This window comes from Squalius cephalus (assembly GCF_949319135.1).
Source record: "Squalius cephalus genome assembly, chromosome: 15".
Taxonomy (NCBI): Eukaryota; Metazoa; Chordata; class Actinopteri; order Cypriniformes; family Leuciscidae; genus Squalius; species Squalius cephalus.
The window spans coordinates 1,228,657-1,245,000 of NC_137136.1; the positions used below are offsets into that span (position 1 = coordinate 1,228,657).

Below are 16,344 nucleotides of genomic sequence, written 5' to 3' on the forward strand. Positions count from 1 at the left end.
TTCCCAAACACACTTGAAGCCCTCGACCAATCACAACACACTGCTCCAGCCGACCAATCAGAGCACAGTGTGCTTTTCAGAAGGAGGGGCTTCATAGAGACAGGAAGTAAACAGAGCGTTACTGACAGACTGGGAAGAGAGGAGCCGCAACAATGGAGAATATGAGGAAGATATTCAACATTAAAGCATTCAAACCTGTTCTAGTAGAGCTCAAAGTCATATTGAAATGGCATTGCTCTTTGGTAACGGAGCTCTTTAGTTGTAAATCTCCAAGAGAATTGTCATCTTATCTCTTTAGAGTCTGTCAGCCATGTTTAACGGCGCAGAATTTGTTTTGTTTACACACACTGACATAAAGCACGGATTTAATTAGTCCGACCTCTTGACATCATTTCATTTAGACATGCGTTTCACAGACTCTAAGCGATTCGGTGCTCATAATGAGCTGGCGAGGATGGAGAACTGTGGTCCTAAATTATTTCCTGAATGCACAAGGACTAATGTAAATGAAGAGAGCTAAACGTCTGTGCATTTCCATTCCTCTCAGGAGAAGTTGGCAGGAAAATTACATAATGGCAACAGAAATCAGCGACGTCCATGTTATGATCACTTAAATGCACTTCACATAGTAATTATGACTTCCAAGATCAAGATCTTTCTAGAAGGACTGACTTTCAAGTCTTGTCAGAATGATCATATATATATTATTTTCAGCAAGGATCCCATTTCAAATAAATTCTGTATTTTGAACTTTCTATTCATCAAAGAATCCTGTATAATAAAATGTATGACAGTTTCTACAAAAATATTAAGCTGTTTTCAGCATTGATAATAATCATAACCGTTTCTCGAGCATCAAATCCTCATATTAGAGTGATTTCTGAAGGATCATGTGACACTGAAGACTGGAGTAATGATGCTGAAAATGCAGCTTTGATCACAGATATAAATTACGCTATAGTATATATTCACATAGGAAGCCATTATTTTACATTGTAATAATATTTAGCAATTTTTACTGTATTTTTACTGTATTTTTGCTCAAATAAGTGCAGTCTTGGTGAGCAGAAGAGACTTCAAAAACATAAAAAATAATTCATCATGGTATTACTTGATATTGACAAACATGGTATTCATCATAGTGTCCAAAACATGATATTAAAAACAGATTCTGTCACCGTCCAAATGGTTTTGATCATAATTAAGTTTTAATTGTGGGTGTTAACCGCATAATTTAGTTTTATGGAAATCGTTAATGAAGAATAGTGATCAAACTGGCCAGCAAATACTACTCACTACTCACACAGTTAATGAAGCAACAGGCTTGTGTGAAGAAGCAACATTTCCCATCATTCTCTGTGGCAGCATGCTAATGATGAAAGCCATAAAGCATCGATTATGCACTTAATGTGCATTCTTTGCTCTTCGTTTTGTTGCATTAGCACTTAAAAAGCTTCTAGTCTGAGAGAAAGAAAAATGAAATTGCTCAATTTACTCCAACTAAATAACACAGATCACATCATCATTACGACTTCTGAAGTTTCTGGGTTTTATTTTAATGGTTTTAGTGTTAGTTAACTATAATACCTGCTAATATGGCTCGTTTTTCTGACACCTTTGATATACATCATTTTCATCAGCTCGAATGTGACTTCAGAAGACTTGGAAGTACTTTTATTGTACTTTTCGGGAGCTTGACAGTATAAATCATGCCTTACATTCACTGCAATGACAAGAGACACTAGAAGAGTATCATTTGATGACAAACTTTGATGTTGGCTTGACAAAGCCAGGTCTGAAAGTTTAAAATAACTTTGAAAAAGTTTTAATCAGAGAAAGTAAAAAAAAAAGTTACTAATATATTTTAGCATGTTGCTAACATGAATTAGCATGTTACTAGCATGATTTAACCAGGGTTCTCAAGTTTGATCAAAATCTTGGAGTGAGATCACATGCGGTTGGGGGAGGAGCCCTAATGGAGCCCCGCCCCCACCTGTCCCCGCCCCCCAATTTTACCCATTGTTCATAATTAACCAGCACAAATTGAAATTATAACAATTGGTAAATCTGATAAATGACAGAGCAATTAATCACATCAAATATACTCTTTAATGTTATTTCAAAATTACAATTAAGTTACAAAAATTACAAAAATATAACAAATTGCTCCAAACAGTTTGGAAAAACAAATATTTTTGCATTTTGAATGTGTCTAGTCGAAATGGTATAATGATTTATTGTGTGGTGGGACATTGAGAACAAATGACAGAGTATTATTAAGGTATGTGTGTGTGTGTGTGTGTGTGTTTGTGTGTGTGTGTGTGTGTACACAAGAGTACACACTCCAGCTTATGAAATGTGTTTTGTGTTGCAAGTGTTTGAAAAATACAAATGCAATGGCAATGATTAATGTAACGTTATGTTTTGACAGGATATAAAATATTACCCAGAGCACTCTGCTTTAATACGTATGTAGCCTTAATGTAACTAGAAATACTATTAATACAGTATAATATATAATATAATTTAAAATAAAATAAATACATTTAAATTTATTTAAAATAAAATGAAGAAATACATCTTCATTCCTTCCCATACCCACTAACATTTCCCTTAGTTTCAGATAACGTAAGCTAGCCAAACTGAGCCAAAGCTTCTGGCCTGGTTGCAAAGTAGTTGTAGAGTTTTTGACTGCATCAATAATAATGTATACGATGGGCTATATATTAAATGTTCTAGCACTGTTAGACGAGCTTTCTTCCAACTTAAGTTACCTTCTCCATTATCACGACGTGTGTTCGCGCGATGTTGTTGGTTACCTAGTAACGAACGTACGGTGGCCGAGAATGTTCCGTCAACTTCCGTGTGTTCGCGCATCTATGTTGCCTATTAACGAACGCAATCTGGCCGAGATACGTGCTGGCGGCAGGAAACTTCACTTTGTGTGCCCGCGCCTCATATACAACGTTATATATAAAGCTTGTAGGACAACTTGGTTGGCATTGCCTTTTCAGCGTGAGAAATACACGGTGTGGCGTGTGAGCGTGTGAACTGGTTGAATTGCGTGTGTCTCACGGCCAATGCGTGAGACTTGAGAACCCTGTAAATTTAACAAGTAGCTAACATTAAATAACACAGTGCTAGCATTAATTAGCACGTCACTATTAAACTTTTGGCACATTGTTGGTTTATTAACATGTTGCTAGAATGTTATATAACGTTGATTGCGTGAATTAGGATGTTGTTATGATTTAACATGTTGCTCGAATGTTTTATCACATTGCAAACGTGATTTAACACACGCTACTAGCATGAATTAGCATGTTTGAGCACATTGCCAACATGGATTAAGATGTTAATAGCATCATTAGCATGTTGTTAAGATGAACTAGCATGTAGCTAGCATGTTTCTTCACATTGTTAACCTGATTGCTAACATGTTTTAACACGTTGCTAGCATGAATTAGCAGGTTTTAACACATTGTTAACATGAGTTATCATGTTGACTTAAATTAACATGTTTTAACTAGGGCTGTCAAAAGATTAATCGTGATTAATCGCATCCAAAATAAAAGTTTGTGTTTACATAATATATGTGTGTGTACTGTGTATAATTATTTTGTATATATAAATACACACACATGCATGTATATATTTAAGAAATATTTGCATACATATACTGTATATATATTTATATAGTTTATATTATATATAAATATTTTTTTTTTATATATATAAATAACACATTTTTCTTAAATATATACATGCATGTGTGTGTATTTATATATACAAATTTAATTATACAGAGCACACACATATATTATTAAAAACAAACTTTTATTTTGGATGTGATTAATCGCGATTAATCTTTTGACAGCCCTAGTTTTAACATGTTGTTAGCATGTTTCCAGCATGAATTAGCATGTTTGAACACATTGCCAACATGGATTAGCATGTTGCTAGCATGTTTTAACATATTGCTAACATGATTTATCACATTGCTATCATGAAATAGCAGGTTGCTAGCATGTTCTAAGCTAGTTGCTAGGTATTGTTAGTGATAGATACATAGTAGGTGAAGCGAGTTATCGTATTAAAGTTTTAAGCCCCTCAATGAAAGTCTAAGGCAATTTTCATAGTTTTGATCGTCCGTTTAATGTAAATCATAAGTGCGATGAGTTTGGCGGTTGGAGCTTTAAAGCTCTAAGAGGAGATCATGTTTAAATTTAGTCTCAGAAGAAGCAGCTTAAATAGTCTTTGTCAAACCAACATAAAAATGTTCAGATGCTTTAGGAACGTGCATAATGATGCAGACTCACATATACAGATAGGGATGTTTGCAGACCACTGATTGTTATTCTGAATCATGAATTAGCATGTTGTTAACATGTTTTAACATTTTGTTAACATTGATTAGCATGTTTCTAGCATGTTTCAACATGTTTCAGCATGTTAGTAACATGAATGAGCATTTTTTTGCTGACACGATAAAGTATTTTGCTAACTTGATTTAGCATTTTGGTAGCATGTTTTAACATGTTGCTAGCATGTTTTAGCATTTTGATAACATCATTTATCACATGCATGAATAAACACTTTGCTAACATGTTTTAACACATTGCTAGCATGAATTAACAGGTTTTAGCACATAGCATGTTGTTAACTCAGATGCTTTGTTAATAATCTAATATTGCATTCCAGAGAAGATTAAAAAAACACTGAGGCTTGGAGGAACGTGCATAACGATATAGAGACTCACATATACAGATAGGGATGTTTCCAGACCACTGATTGTTATTCTGATGTTAACATGAATTTGCATGTTGTTAACATGTTTTAACATTTTGTTAGCATGAATAGGCTAAGCATGTTTTTAACATGAATTAGCATTTTGCTATAGATAATAATGATGTAGAGACTCACATATACAGATAGGAATGTTTGCAGACTGATTAACATGTTTCTAACATGAATTAGCATTTTGCTAGCATGATTTAACATTATGGTAGCATGTTTTAACATGTTGCTAACATGTTTAAGCATGTTGTTAACATGATTTATCACACTGCTATCATGAATTAGCATTTTGCTATATATAATGATGATGTAGAGACTCATATACAGATAGGGATGTTTGCAGACTGATTGTTATTCTGATGTTAACATGAATTAACATGTTGTTAACATGTTTTAGCATTTTGTTAACATTAATTCTAACATTAATTAGCATTTTGCTAGCATGATTTAGCATTATGGTAGCATGTTTTAACATGCTGCTAACATGTTTAATCATGTTGTTAACATGATTTATCACATTGCTAACATGAATTAGCATTGTGCTATAGATAATAATGATGTAGAGACTCACATATACAGAAAGGGATGTTTGCAGACCACTGATTGTTATTCTGATGTTAACATGAATTAGCATGTTGTTAACATGTTTTAGCATTTTGTTAACATTAATTAGCATGTTTCTAACATGAATTAGCATTTTGCTAACATGATTTAGCATTATGGTAGCATGTTTTAGCATGTTGTTAACATGATTTATCACATTGTTATCATTAATTATCATTTTGCTATAGATAATAATGATGTAGAGACTCACATATACAGAAAGGGATGTTTGCAGACCACTGATTGTTATTCTGATGTTAACATGAATTAGCATGTTGTTAACATGTTTTAGCATTTTGTTAACATTAATTAGCATGTTTCTAACATGAATTAGCATTTTGCTAACATGATTTAGCATTATGGTAGCATGTTTTAGCATGTTGTTAACATGATTTATCACATTGTTATCATTAATTATCATTTTGCTATAGATAATAATGATGTAGAGACTCACATATACAGAAAGGGATGTTTGCAGACCACTGATTGTTATTCTGATGTTAACATGAATTAGCATGTTGTTAACATGTTTTAGCATTTTGTTAACATTAATTAGCATGTTTCTAACATGAATTAGCATTTTGCTAACATGATTTAGCATTATGGTAGCATGTTTTAGCATGTTGTTAACATGATTTATCACATTGTTATCATTAATTATCATTTTGCTATAGATAATAATGATGTAGAGACTCACATATACAGAAAGGGATGTTTGCAGACCACTGATTGTTATTCTGATGTTAACATGAATTAGCATGTTGTTAACATGTTTTAGCATTTTGTTAACATTAATTAGCATGTTTCTAACATGAATTAGCATTTTGCTAACATGATTTAGCATTATGGTAGCATGTTTTAGCATGTTGTTAACATGATTTATCACATTATTATCATTAATTATCATTTTGCTATAGATAATAATGATGTAGAGACTCACATATACAGAAAGCGATGTTTGCAGACCACTGATTGTTATTCTGATGTTAACATGAATTAGCATGTTGTTAACATGTTTTAACATTTTGTTAGCATGAATTAACATGTTTCTAACATGAATTAGCATTTTGCTAGCATGATTTAGCATCATGGTAGCATGTTTTAACATGTTGCTAGCATGTTTTAGCATGTTGTTAACATGACTTATCACATTGCTATCACGAATTAGCATTGTGCTATAGATAATAATGATGTAGAGACTCACATATACAGAAAGGGATGTTTGCAGACCACTGATTGTTATTCTGATGTTAACATGAATTAGCATGTTGTTAACATGTTTTAACATTTTGTTAGCATGAATTAACATGTTTCTAACATGAATTAGCATTTTGCTAGCATGATTTAGCATCATGGTAGCATGTTTTAACATGTTGCTAGCATGTTTTAGCATGTTGTTAACATGATTTATCACATTGCTATCATGAATTAGCATTGTGCTATAGATAATAATGATATAGAGACTCACATATAGGGATGTTTGCAGACCACTGATTGTTATTCTGATGTTAACATGAATTAGCATGTTGTTAACATGTTTTAACATTTTGTTAGCATGAATTAACATGTTTCTAACATGAATTAGCATTTTGCTAGCATGATTTAGCATCATGGTAGCATGTTTTAACATGTTGCTAGCATGTTTTAGCATGTTGTTAACATGATTTATCACATTGCTATCATGAATTAGCATTGTGTTATAGATAATAATGATATAGAGACTCACATATGCAGATAGGGATGTTTGCAGACCACTGATTGTTATTCTGATGTTAACATGAATTAGCATGTTGTTAACATGTTTTAACATTTTGTTAGCATGAATTAACATGTTTCTAACATGAATTAGCATTTTGCTAGCATGATTTAGCATCATGGTAGCATGTTTTAACATGTTGCTAGCATGTTTTAGCATGTTGTTAACATGATTTATCACATTGCTATCATGAATTAGCATTGTGCTATAGATAATAATGGTATAGAGACTCACATATACAGATAGGGATGTTTGCAGACCACTGATTGTTATTCTGACAGGAAATCATCCGTTCTCCGATGAGCTCGAACCCGAACTGGCACTCGAAGCGCAGAACGTCCCCGTTGGAGAAGCCGGCGCCCTCGCGGAGTCCGTACAGAGGGATCCCGGGATCCCCGCAACTTTCCTTGTCGATTTCTGTCGGGAGGCGAGAGAAACCGCAGTGAAGCTTCTGATGCAGCGGAGTGATTTATGAGAGAACAGACTCACCTTTATAGTTGATCTTAAAGCCGATAGAGCCCACGCTTTCATCCGACTGCAGATGAAGCCACATCTGATGGGTCATGCTGACGATGAGGTCCGGGACGAAGCTGCCAGTTAACCTGCCAGTGCAGAATAACAGAGTCGGGAATCATAAAACGATTCCAATTCTGGAATCGAATACTTGAGGTCAGGAATCGGATACTTGTTCTAAAATAAAAATTTCGATTCCTCTTATCGATTCCTTTGTGAGCATTTCAATATGACTTAAAACCATTCAAGAGCGAGACAAATCGAAAACACGTGTATCAGTATATTGGATCCGTGCAGCTCTTAAAGTGACAGCAGCCTAATATTCCTGCTGCCGTCTCTATAGGAGAAAATTATTAAATTAATATAATTTTCTCTAAGGAGAAAATTCACTCATTCTTGAATGAATAACTTTTGTAACTATATTTGTAACGAATATTTTATTTATAGGGCCCTATCTCGCACCCAGCGCAATTGACTTTGTACAGCGACGCATGTTTCATTCCTATTACGCACAGCGGACTCTTCCCTCCACAGACGCACGTCGGTAAATTAGGGAATGAACTTGCGCTCCCGGGGGCGGTTCAGGGAAAAGAGGAGGCGTGTTCCGGCGCAAACGTTCCCTGGTGCTATTTTGCAGTTTCAGAAAACAATTCCTCCACTGACCAGGAGAAACCTCGTCTAAAGTCAGTGGCGCGTTCAGATGCTATTCAGATGCTATTTTAAGGGCGCATGCTTGGCCATAATCAATTTCACGTTACGCCCAAACCACACCTATGAGTAATGAAGCTACTTCAGACCAACACATTTTAGATTTGCGTCGGGCACAAGAGTCATTTATCCCGCCGGTATAATAGCAACAGCGCCCGAGACCCGCCCACAAAGATACTTGCGTTTCGCGTTTGATACTTGCGTTTCAGATCGTTAAAATAGGGCCCATAAAGTGTTATTTTACATTTGATTTCAGTTTCTGTACCTGAATACCTGAAAATCTTAATACCGTTTATTTCAATCGCATCTTTGTTCAGTTGTATCTACATGTATTTGTTGCGATTGCTAATTTTTTATTTGTTCTTCTTTAATAACTGAGTGTTTACTTGTCTTTAATAATGCTTGAAGCTTATATTAGTTTGGCTTGTTGTTTTTCAATGGTATTTTTGAACCACAGGCAAACGTTTCTTGTGTAAGTGTTCTTTAACCTGTTGATTTTTGTTCATGATATTCAGATACAATTAAATGTTTTGCAATAAGACTAAATGTGAATGATATCTAAGTTTTTTTTTTATCTTATTGGATTCGAAATTAGGAATCAATAAGCAGAATCGGAATCAGAATCGGAATCGATAAAATTCAAACGATACCCAACTATAACACTACTGTGATGCTGTCAGAAGGCAATACTAATACTGAATGATTACTGTATTCATACACAATGTTATTTATTTGGTAGTCCAAAGTGCACTACAGTTCAAACGTTTGGAGTCGGTATTATGTTTTATACTTCAGGAAAAAAAATCACTTTTTATGATTGAGTTTGTGCTTCAAATTCATGAAATTAATGTTCAACATCTTAAGTGTCTGTAATTGTTTGTAGCACCAGCAAAAAAAAAAAAAAAAAAAAAAAGATATTTAAATCATTGGTGACAAATACTTTTAATAATAAAACAATGTTTTCAATTAATATGTTACATACTACTTTAATTAAATGTTTCTTAAAATAATAACAGTAATACTGAGTTAAACAAATAATTAAAAAAACAAACCATTGCAATATGCACAATATTCAAAAGTTAAGATTTTTAAAATGTTTTTGAAAAAAGTCACCAAAGCTGCATTTATTTGATCAAAAATACAGTAAAAAATAGTGAAATATTATTGCAATGTAAAACAGCTATTTTCTATGTGTAATTGTATAGTTCTTTTAAAAATAAAAGCCAAAGTCCCTTTAAGTCAAGACTCGGCGGCCATCTTTGAAGCGCCGTTTCAGTTCCTGTCGCTTTAAATGGGAAAGGAGGTTATTCCTCCATATTGCACATTGCACTTTCTCCCATTCATAGTAATATGAGTGCACTTTGTGTATATCACTTTGTATATCTAAAGTCTTTGATAAGGCATAATCATAAAAGTAGCAAACCCATTTGACCGGCATAAACCCTAAGAAAGGCCTTAATTGAGCCTTACAGTGTGTGTTAGTGCTCCGGCGCAGGCTTTTGTCCTTGAGGAACGCTCAATGGATCCCAGCTGGCGAAGCGCCAGGCAAATGCGCCAGAAAGCAGCGTAGACCGTCACCAAAGACACCCGGAGACATGCGCACGACTGGGAGAAGAGCTGGACGGAAAACTGGCTTGTGAGGAGGGAAATATAGCCGGAGGATTTGAGCCTGTGTGCTTTTTACGGTTTTGTGGCTTTCAAGCTGTTGAAACGGATAAATTCTGCAAAGCTGAACCAAATGCAAGATAAAACACTCGTAGAGTCTATTAAAGTTGGACGTTTTAAAGGGGGATCAGGGTTTATTCAAAAATGAAATCATTCAAATAGTATGCATACATGTCCAGACACGTGTGGCATATCACGACATGTCTAACTCAGCATTTCATTTCCCTCGTCTGTCTGAAATAAAATGAATTTATTCACAAATATCATGTGTGGGGTGTCTGATATGAATTAATTTTTTATATATATATTTTAATAACGCTTATGCATGGTAAATGGTCATGCAAAACTACTTTATGACTTGTTGGTGCAAGAAAACCAAGTGGGAAATAGAGTGACAAAAAATTTATATTCTAGCTGCAAGTCAACGGTCAACGCGAATTACTCAACACTAGAAAAAACATTTTGACTTGTTTTCCATTTAAAATATCCAAAAATCCTTAAAGGAAGATAACTTTACTTGAAAAACAAGATTGCATAAGATATTAAGGCCTTGAATTAAGTTTATTTTTCTTACTCCATTGGCAAATAATTCTTGTTTTCAAGCATGGATTTAATGAAACTTGCTAATAGGGAATACACACACACACACACACACAGACAGACACACAGACACACACACACACACGCACGCACGCACGCACACACACACACACACACACACACACACACACACAGACACACACACACACACACACACACACACACACACACACACACACACACACACACACACACACACACACACACACACACACACACAGAGAGACACACACACACAGACACAGACACACACACACACACACACACACACACACACACACACACACACACACACAGACGCACACAGAGACACACAGAGACACACAGACACACACAGAGACACACAGAGACACACAGACACACACACACACACACACACACACAGAGACATATATATACACACACACACATTGTACACATGTATATACATACATATAAATATATGAAGAGTTCATATGCAAAAGCCTCTAAGTTCAGTAATTTCACTTAAATGACAATTAATAGGTAATCTTCATTGCCATTTAAGTGAAATTACTGAATTTAAATATACGAGCTTGATAAAAATGATCATTCTAGAAGAAAATTTCAGATGGCACTTAGAGGCTTTTGCATCTGAACTCTTCAAATACACATTAACTTCAAGGCCTTAATTTCGTATATCTTAATAGTCTTCACATATTTTAAACATGTCATGTTTCTCAAGTAAATACATCTTGATTTAAGGATGCTTGGATATTTTAACTGAAAAACAAGATAAAAAAGCTAATTTAGATAATGATGTTTTTGCCAAGCAATCCACTGCAAAATGTGAATTTCTTCCTTGGTATTTCTGTCTCGTTTTCCATTACAAACATCTAAACATTCTTAAATCAAGATGCATTTACTGGAGAAGCAAAAATTCACAAGATATAAAGTCTTGTTTACTGAAAAATGCATAAAAATTAACTGAGTTTGTGCTTAAAACAAAAATAAAAATGAAAAATAAACATGTTTTCGCTTTGAATCAACTTTAATTCTTTGAATCAACTTTTAATTAACAGATATTTGTTCACAAACTCGCTTCATTTTGATGCATTTTTCAGTGAACAAAGACTTCAGTGATTCTCCAGTAAATGTATCTTGATTTAAGAACGTTTAGCAAGAGTTTGCAGTGCACAAAACACTCATCATAACACACAGCTGAAGTATAGCACTGGATCTTACACTTGTATGATTGTTTTGGAGTCGCCGACCTCTCCACCGTCTCCGACAGTCAGCGTGTCGTATCCCAGCTCCAAGTCGAACTCTTCGAAATTGATTTGAATAACCTGCGATGGGAAGAAAACCACTCAATTAGTAGTAGAACTCTTTATTTATTTATTTTTTAAATGTATTAAAGCAGAACATAAGACAAACAAACAGTTAGACGACACCATCAATACAAAACACATAAAACAGAAAGTAGGATGTACTGTACGTGTAATAATGAGAAGTGTGTGTAAAACTGTGTTGAGTATGTGTATATCCCTATTATAAGTTTCCTAATATTTATGTAGAACAATGCTCATTATACATTTATAAATATTAAGTATTTACAGTAATTAAACAATATAAATACACTGAAAAAAATGATTAGTTGAATTTAATATTTTTTTTATGGTAAGTGATAATTTTTTACTAAAATTGTTTAAGTTCAACTTAATGCATTTGTTTAAATGTAGCTAAAATCAATTGTGTGCAACCACTTACCATAATTTTTTTTAGTGTATATGTAAAGGAAGAAAAGGAAATTATGAGATGATGAGGTTGTTGAGAGAGGATGAAAAAAAGAAGAAAGAGAAGATAAAAAAGTATACACATTTATATGTACATAAATAAAAAATAAAAAAAAGAATATATATATATATATATATATATATATATATATATATATATATATATATATATATATATATATATATATATATATATATATATATATATATATACACAGTGCTATGCATAAGTTTAGACACCCATGCTAAAGTTGACTAAAAAGAGGAATAAAAAATCATCTTTTGGAAATTGAACTTAATGCCTTAATTTAAAAAATGAGGAAAAATCCAACCTTTAAGGACACCAATTAAATAAATGTTCGTCCTTAAAATACAGGGTGCATAAGTCTGGACACCCCTATGTTAAATTCCCATAGAGGCAGGCAGATTTTTATTTTTAAAGGCCAGTTACTTCATGGATCCAGGATACTATGCATCCTGATAAAGTTCCCTCAGCCTTTGGAATTAAAATAGCCCCACATCATCACATAGCCTTCACCATACCTAGAGATTGGCATGGTTTTATTTCAGTTAGCCTAATAGCTGGTTTGATTTGCATTGAGAGATGATCTTATGGAAAGTACTCCATGCCAATCTCTAGGTATGGTGAAGGCTATGTGATGATGTTGGGCTATTTTAATTCCAAAGACCAAGTTCCTTTATCAGGATGCAGAGTATCCTAAAAAAATTTTTTACAAAAAAACTTACAAATAAAAATCTGCCTGCCTCTATGGGAATTTAACATAGGGGTGTCCAAACTTATGCACCCTGTATTTTAAGGAAGAACATTTATTTATTTACGATACATTATTCATTCACAAAGAAAATTGGTGTCCTTAAAGGGTGGATTTTTCCTAATTTTTTTAATTAAGGCATTAAGTTTAATTTCCAAAAGATGATTTTTTATTCCTCTTTTTAGTCAACTTTAGCATGGGTGTCTAAACTTATGCATAGCACTGTATATAAATGAAAAAAATGTTCATTCATATAGGCTATATATGATATATACATATACATATTATATATATATATACACACACACATATATACTACATATTATATATATATATATATATATATATACACATATACTACATATTATATATATATATATATATATATATATATATATATATATATATATATAAACTCTTTGAAAAAAAAAGAAAAAAAAAACTGGTAGAACTGTTTGTAATGGAGCGCCACTGGATCCAGTGACTGGTGGGATTTCTCCATATGCTTTCTGTTACACACAATGAGAATGCGTCCCTTTAATTAAGGATATTTAATTTAATAAAGCTTCTCAACGCTAGAAACATCATTAAATATAAATGATACACACTGTTCTCAATAAATATGATATTCTTGAGCTCGGCACTTGGCCACAGCATATGTCGCCTGTATATTTTTGCATACACTCTTGCGTTATAACTGAAATATTCAGCGGGGACAATGCATCAATTTTCCAGCAAATCATCCGCACATCCCGTGAACGCTGAGGGTAAAACAAATTTCCGAGAGTGCTTTCAATCAGCGGCTCAAACTCGCGAGTAAACAGTGGAGCGACGTGCTCCGCTTGCTCTGTGTTATCAGACGCTCACTTGTACATTAACATCGCCGGTTTGCATAATCACCCCCCGGTGCGTGTGTGTGTGTGTGTGTGTGTGTGTGTGTGGAGCTGCTCACATTCAGTCAGACGCCATCAGGACTGTCCTTCTGCCACGCTTACCACACACATGAGGGATTCTTCAGTTCTGGGCTTTATTAACGCTAACAGGTTTCAACTTGTTAAATGAAGGTCACATTAATAACTGGGGAACTTTTCTCCACTGTTGCATGGGAAAAGTTACTTTAATAGGTTATAATATTGCGATACTCCCTATAAAAGCAACTAATTGCTACTACTCTTTATGGAAAGTAATGCGTTACTTTACTAGTTACTTGGAAAAAGTAATCTGATTACATAACTCGCTTTTTACCATGAGTTTTCATTTAGTTCTGCTACTTTTTAAAATGTTTCTTAAAACAGTAATAATAATTGGGAAACTTTTTGGGAAAAGTTACTTTAATGCATTTTAATATTGCGATACTCCCTATAAAGGTGTCTAATTGCATTACTTAGTTACTTTTTATGGAAAGTAATGCGCTACATTACTTTTGCGTTTTAATTCATTTTAAGGAATACTGAATCATTTGAAAAAGTAAGTGTAAATTCAAAAGTAATGCGTTATTTTACTAGTTACTTAGAAACAAATATTCTAAACAAATATTTACATCAACAAATCATTATAATATGCACAATATTTAAAAGTTTAGAGTTGATAAGATTTAAAAAATCTTAGAAGTCTCTTCTGCTCACCAAGGCTGCATTTATTTGATCAAAAATACAGTAAAAATACAGTCAAAATTGAGAAATATTATTACAGTTTAAAATATCTGTTTTCTATGTGAATATATAGTAAAGTGTAATTTATTCCTGTGATCAAAGCTGAATGTTCAGCATCATTACTCCAGTCTTCAGTGTCACATGATCCTTCAGAAATCACTCTAATATGAGGATTTGATGCTCAAGAAACATTTATGATTATTATCAGTGTTGAAAACCACTAAATATTTTTGTGGAAACCGTGATACATTTTATTTTACAGGATAATTTGATGAACAGAAAGTTCAAAAGAGCAGCATTTATTGGAAATGGAAATCTTTCCGAACATTGTAAATGTTTCTTTTCTCTGGCCTTTGATCAATCTAATGTATCATTGAAAAATAAAAGTATTAATTTCTTTAAAAAAAAATGTAACTAATAAAATCTTCCTTACCCCAAACGTCTGAATGGTAATTTACTTTATTGTGTGAAAATGATTAATATAAAAATAATATAGGTCCATCTGTGCAGAACAAAGCCTCTGGTTCAACACTGATATTATTAGTGTTATACTAATAAAAACGATCAGGCTAGCATAAGAAAGTCCAGCTTTGCCCCTTTAAGTTCATATATTAACTTCATTTAATGTGTTAACACAATAATAATGCCAATGAGCTGCCCATGGGTCTCTAATAATGGGTCTGCGGAAAGCGCAATAAAACTTGAACTTTGCAATTCCATCGGGCGAAGATAAATGAGGTAATAATGTTATGTGTGTTAGGGCTCATTTGCATTTCTCAGCAGAGGAAAGCTCAGATTTAGCAGCAATTGAAGACACCAATCAGATATTTGCTAGTTGCTAATGGCCTGGCATGAAATGGGTGTAAAAAAAAAAAAAGTAAAACATCTAAAACGTACACCTAAGGTGTACGTTTTAGATGTTTTACTTTTGTTTTTGTTTTTTACACCCATTTCATGCCAGGCCATTAGCAACTAGCAAATATCTGAGGAGCTCATGGAAAGAAAATCTGTTGTTTTACAAAACCTGCTGTAAATTGCATAGCTATTATAAATAAGATGTTTAAGAATCTTCATGTTTAAGAAAGCCTTCATTGACGAGGTTTAACAAGTGTGGCAGAACATGAGTCAGGAAAACAATTAAAGTCGTAATGTGGGATATTGACGCGTCACGGGAACCTCTCGCATCTCGAACTATCACACGCAAATAAAGACATTATAATGATGGACATCCGTTTGGAAAACTGACATTGGTTTTAAATAGAAGGAAAGGTTGTATATGGAATCATAAAGGAACGTCAGGAGAGAGACACTTCCCATGGGATCATTCAATGGATTTAGTGGAGCTTTACATTTTATACAATTTGGTGAATTACAGTTTTTTTCGATTGCTAAACGACAGTGAGCACAACTGGAGTCACATGTGCAAAACTCTAACTCCAGTCTGCACAGCAGCAGTTCATGTGGACCAAACTCGTTCGTTTTTCATTGCTTGAACACCGTTTTCAAAACTCTACACACTTATC

The 16,344-nt window shown here is 33.7% G+C and overlaps 1 protein-coding gene and 1 long non-coding RNA gene across 3 annotated transcripts in view; one reads left to right on the forward strand and one right to left on the reverse strand.

Moving 5' to 3' along the window:
* csmd3a (CUB and Sushi multiple domains 3a) overlaps nt 1-16,344 on the reverse strand; it is a 331,891-nt gene that overhangs the window by 218,781 nt on the left and 96,766 nt on the right. For both annotated transcript variants that reach the window (XM_079894353.1, XM_079894352.1), the window contains exons 11-13: nt 11,846-11,949; nt 7,646-7,758; nt 7,391-7,573 (exon numbers count right to left, since the gene is read on the reverse strand). In XM_079894353.1, coding sequence (XP_079750479.1) covers nt 7,391-7,573; nt 7,646-7,758; nt 11,846-11,949 — 400 coding nt within the window. The remainder of the gene's footprint in view (nt 1-7,390; nt 7,574-7,645; nt 7,759-11,845; nt 11,950-16,344) is intronic.
* Nucleotides 1-16,344, forward strand: part of LOC307172237 — a 185,452-nt gene that overhangs the window by 1,577 nt on the left and 167,531 nt on the right. The gene's annotated exons all lie outside the window — the stretch shown is intronic.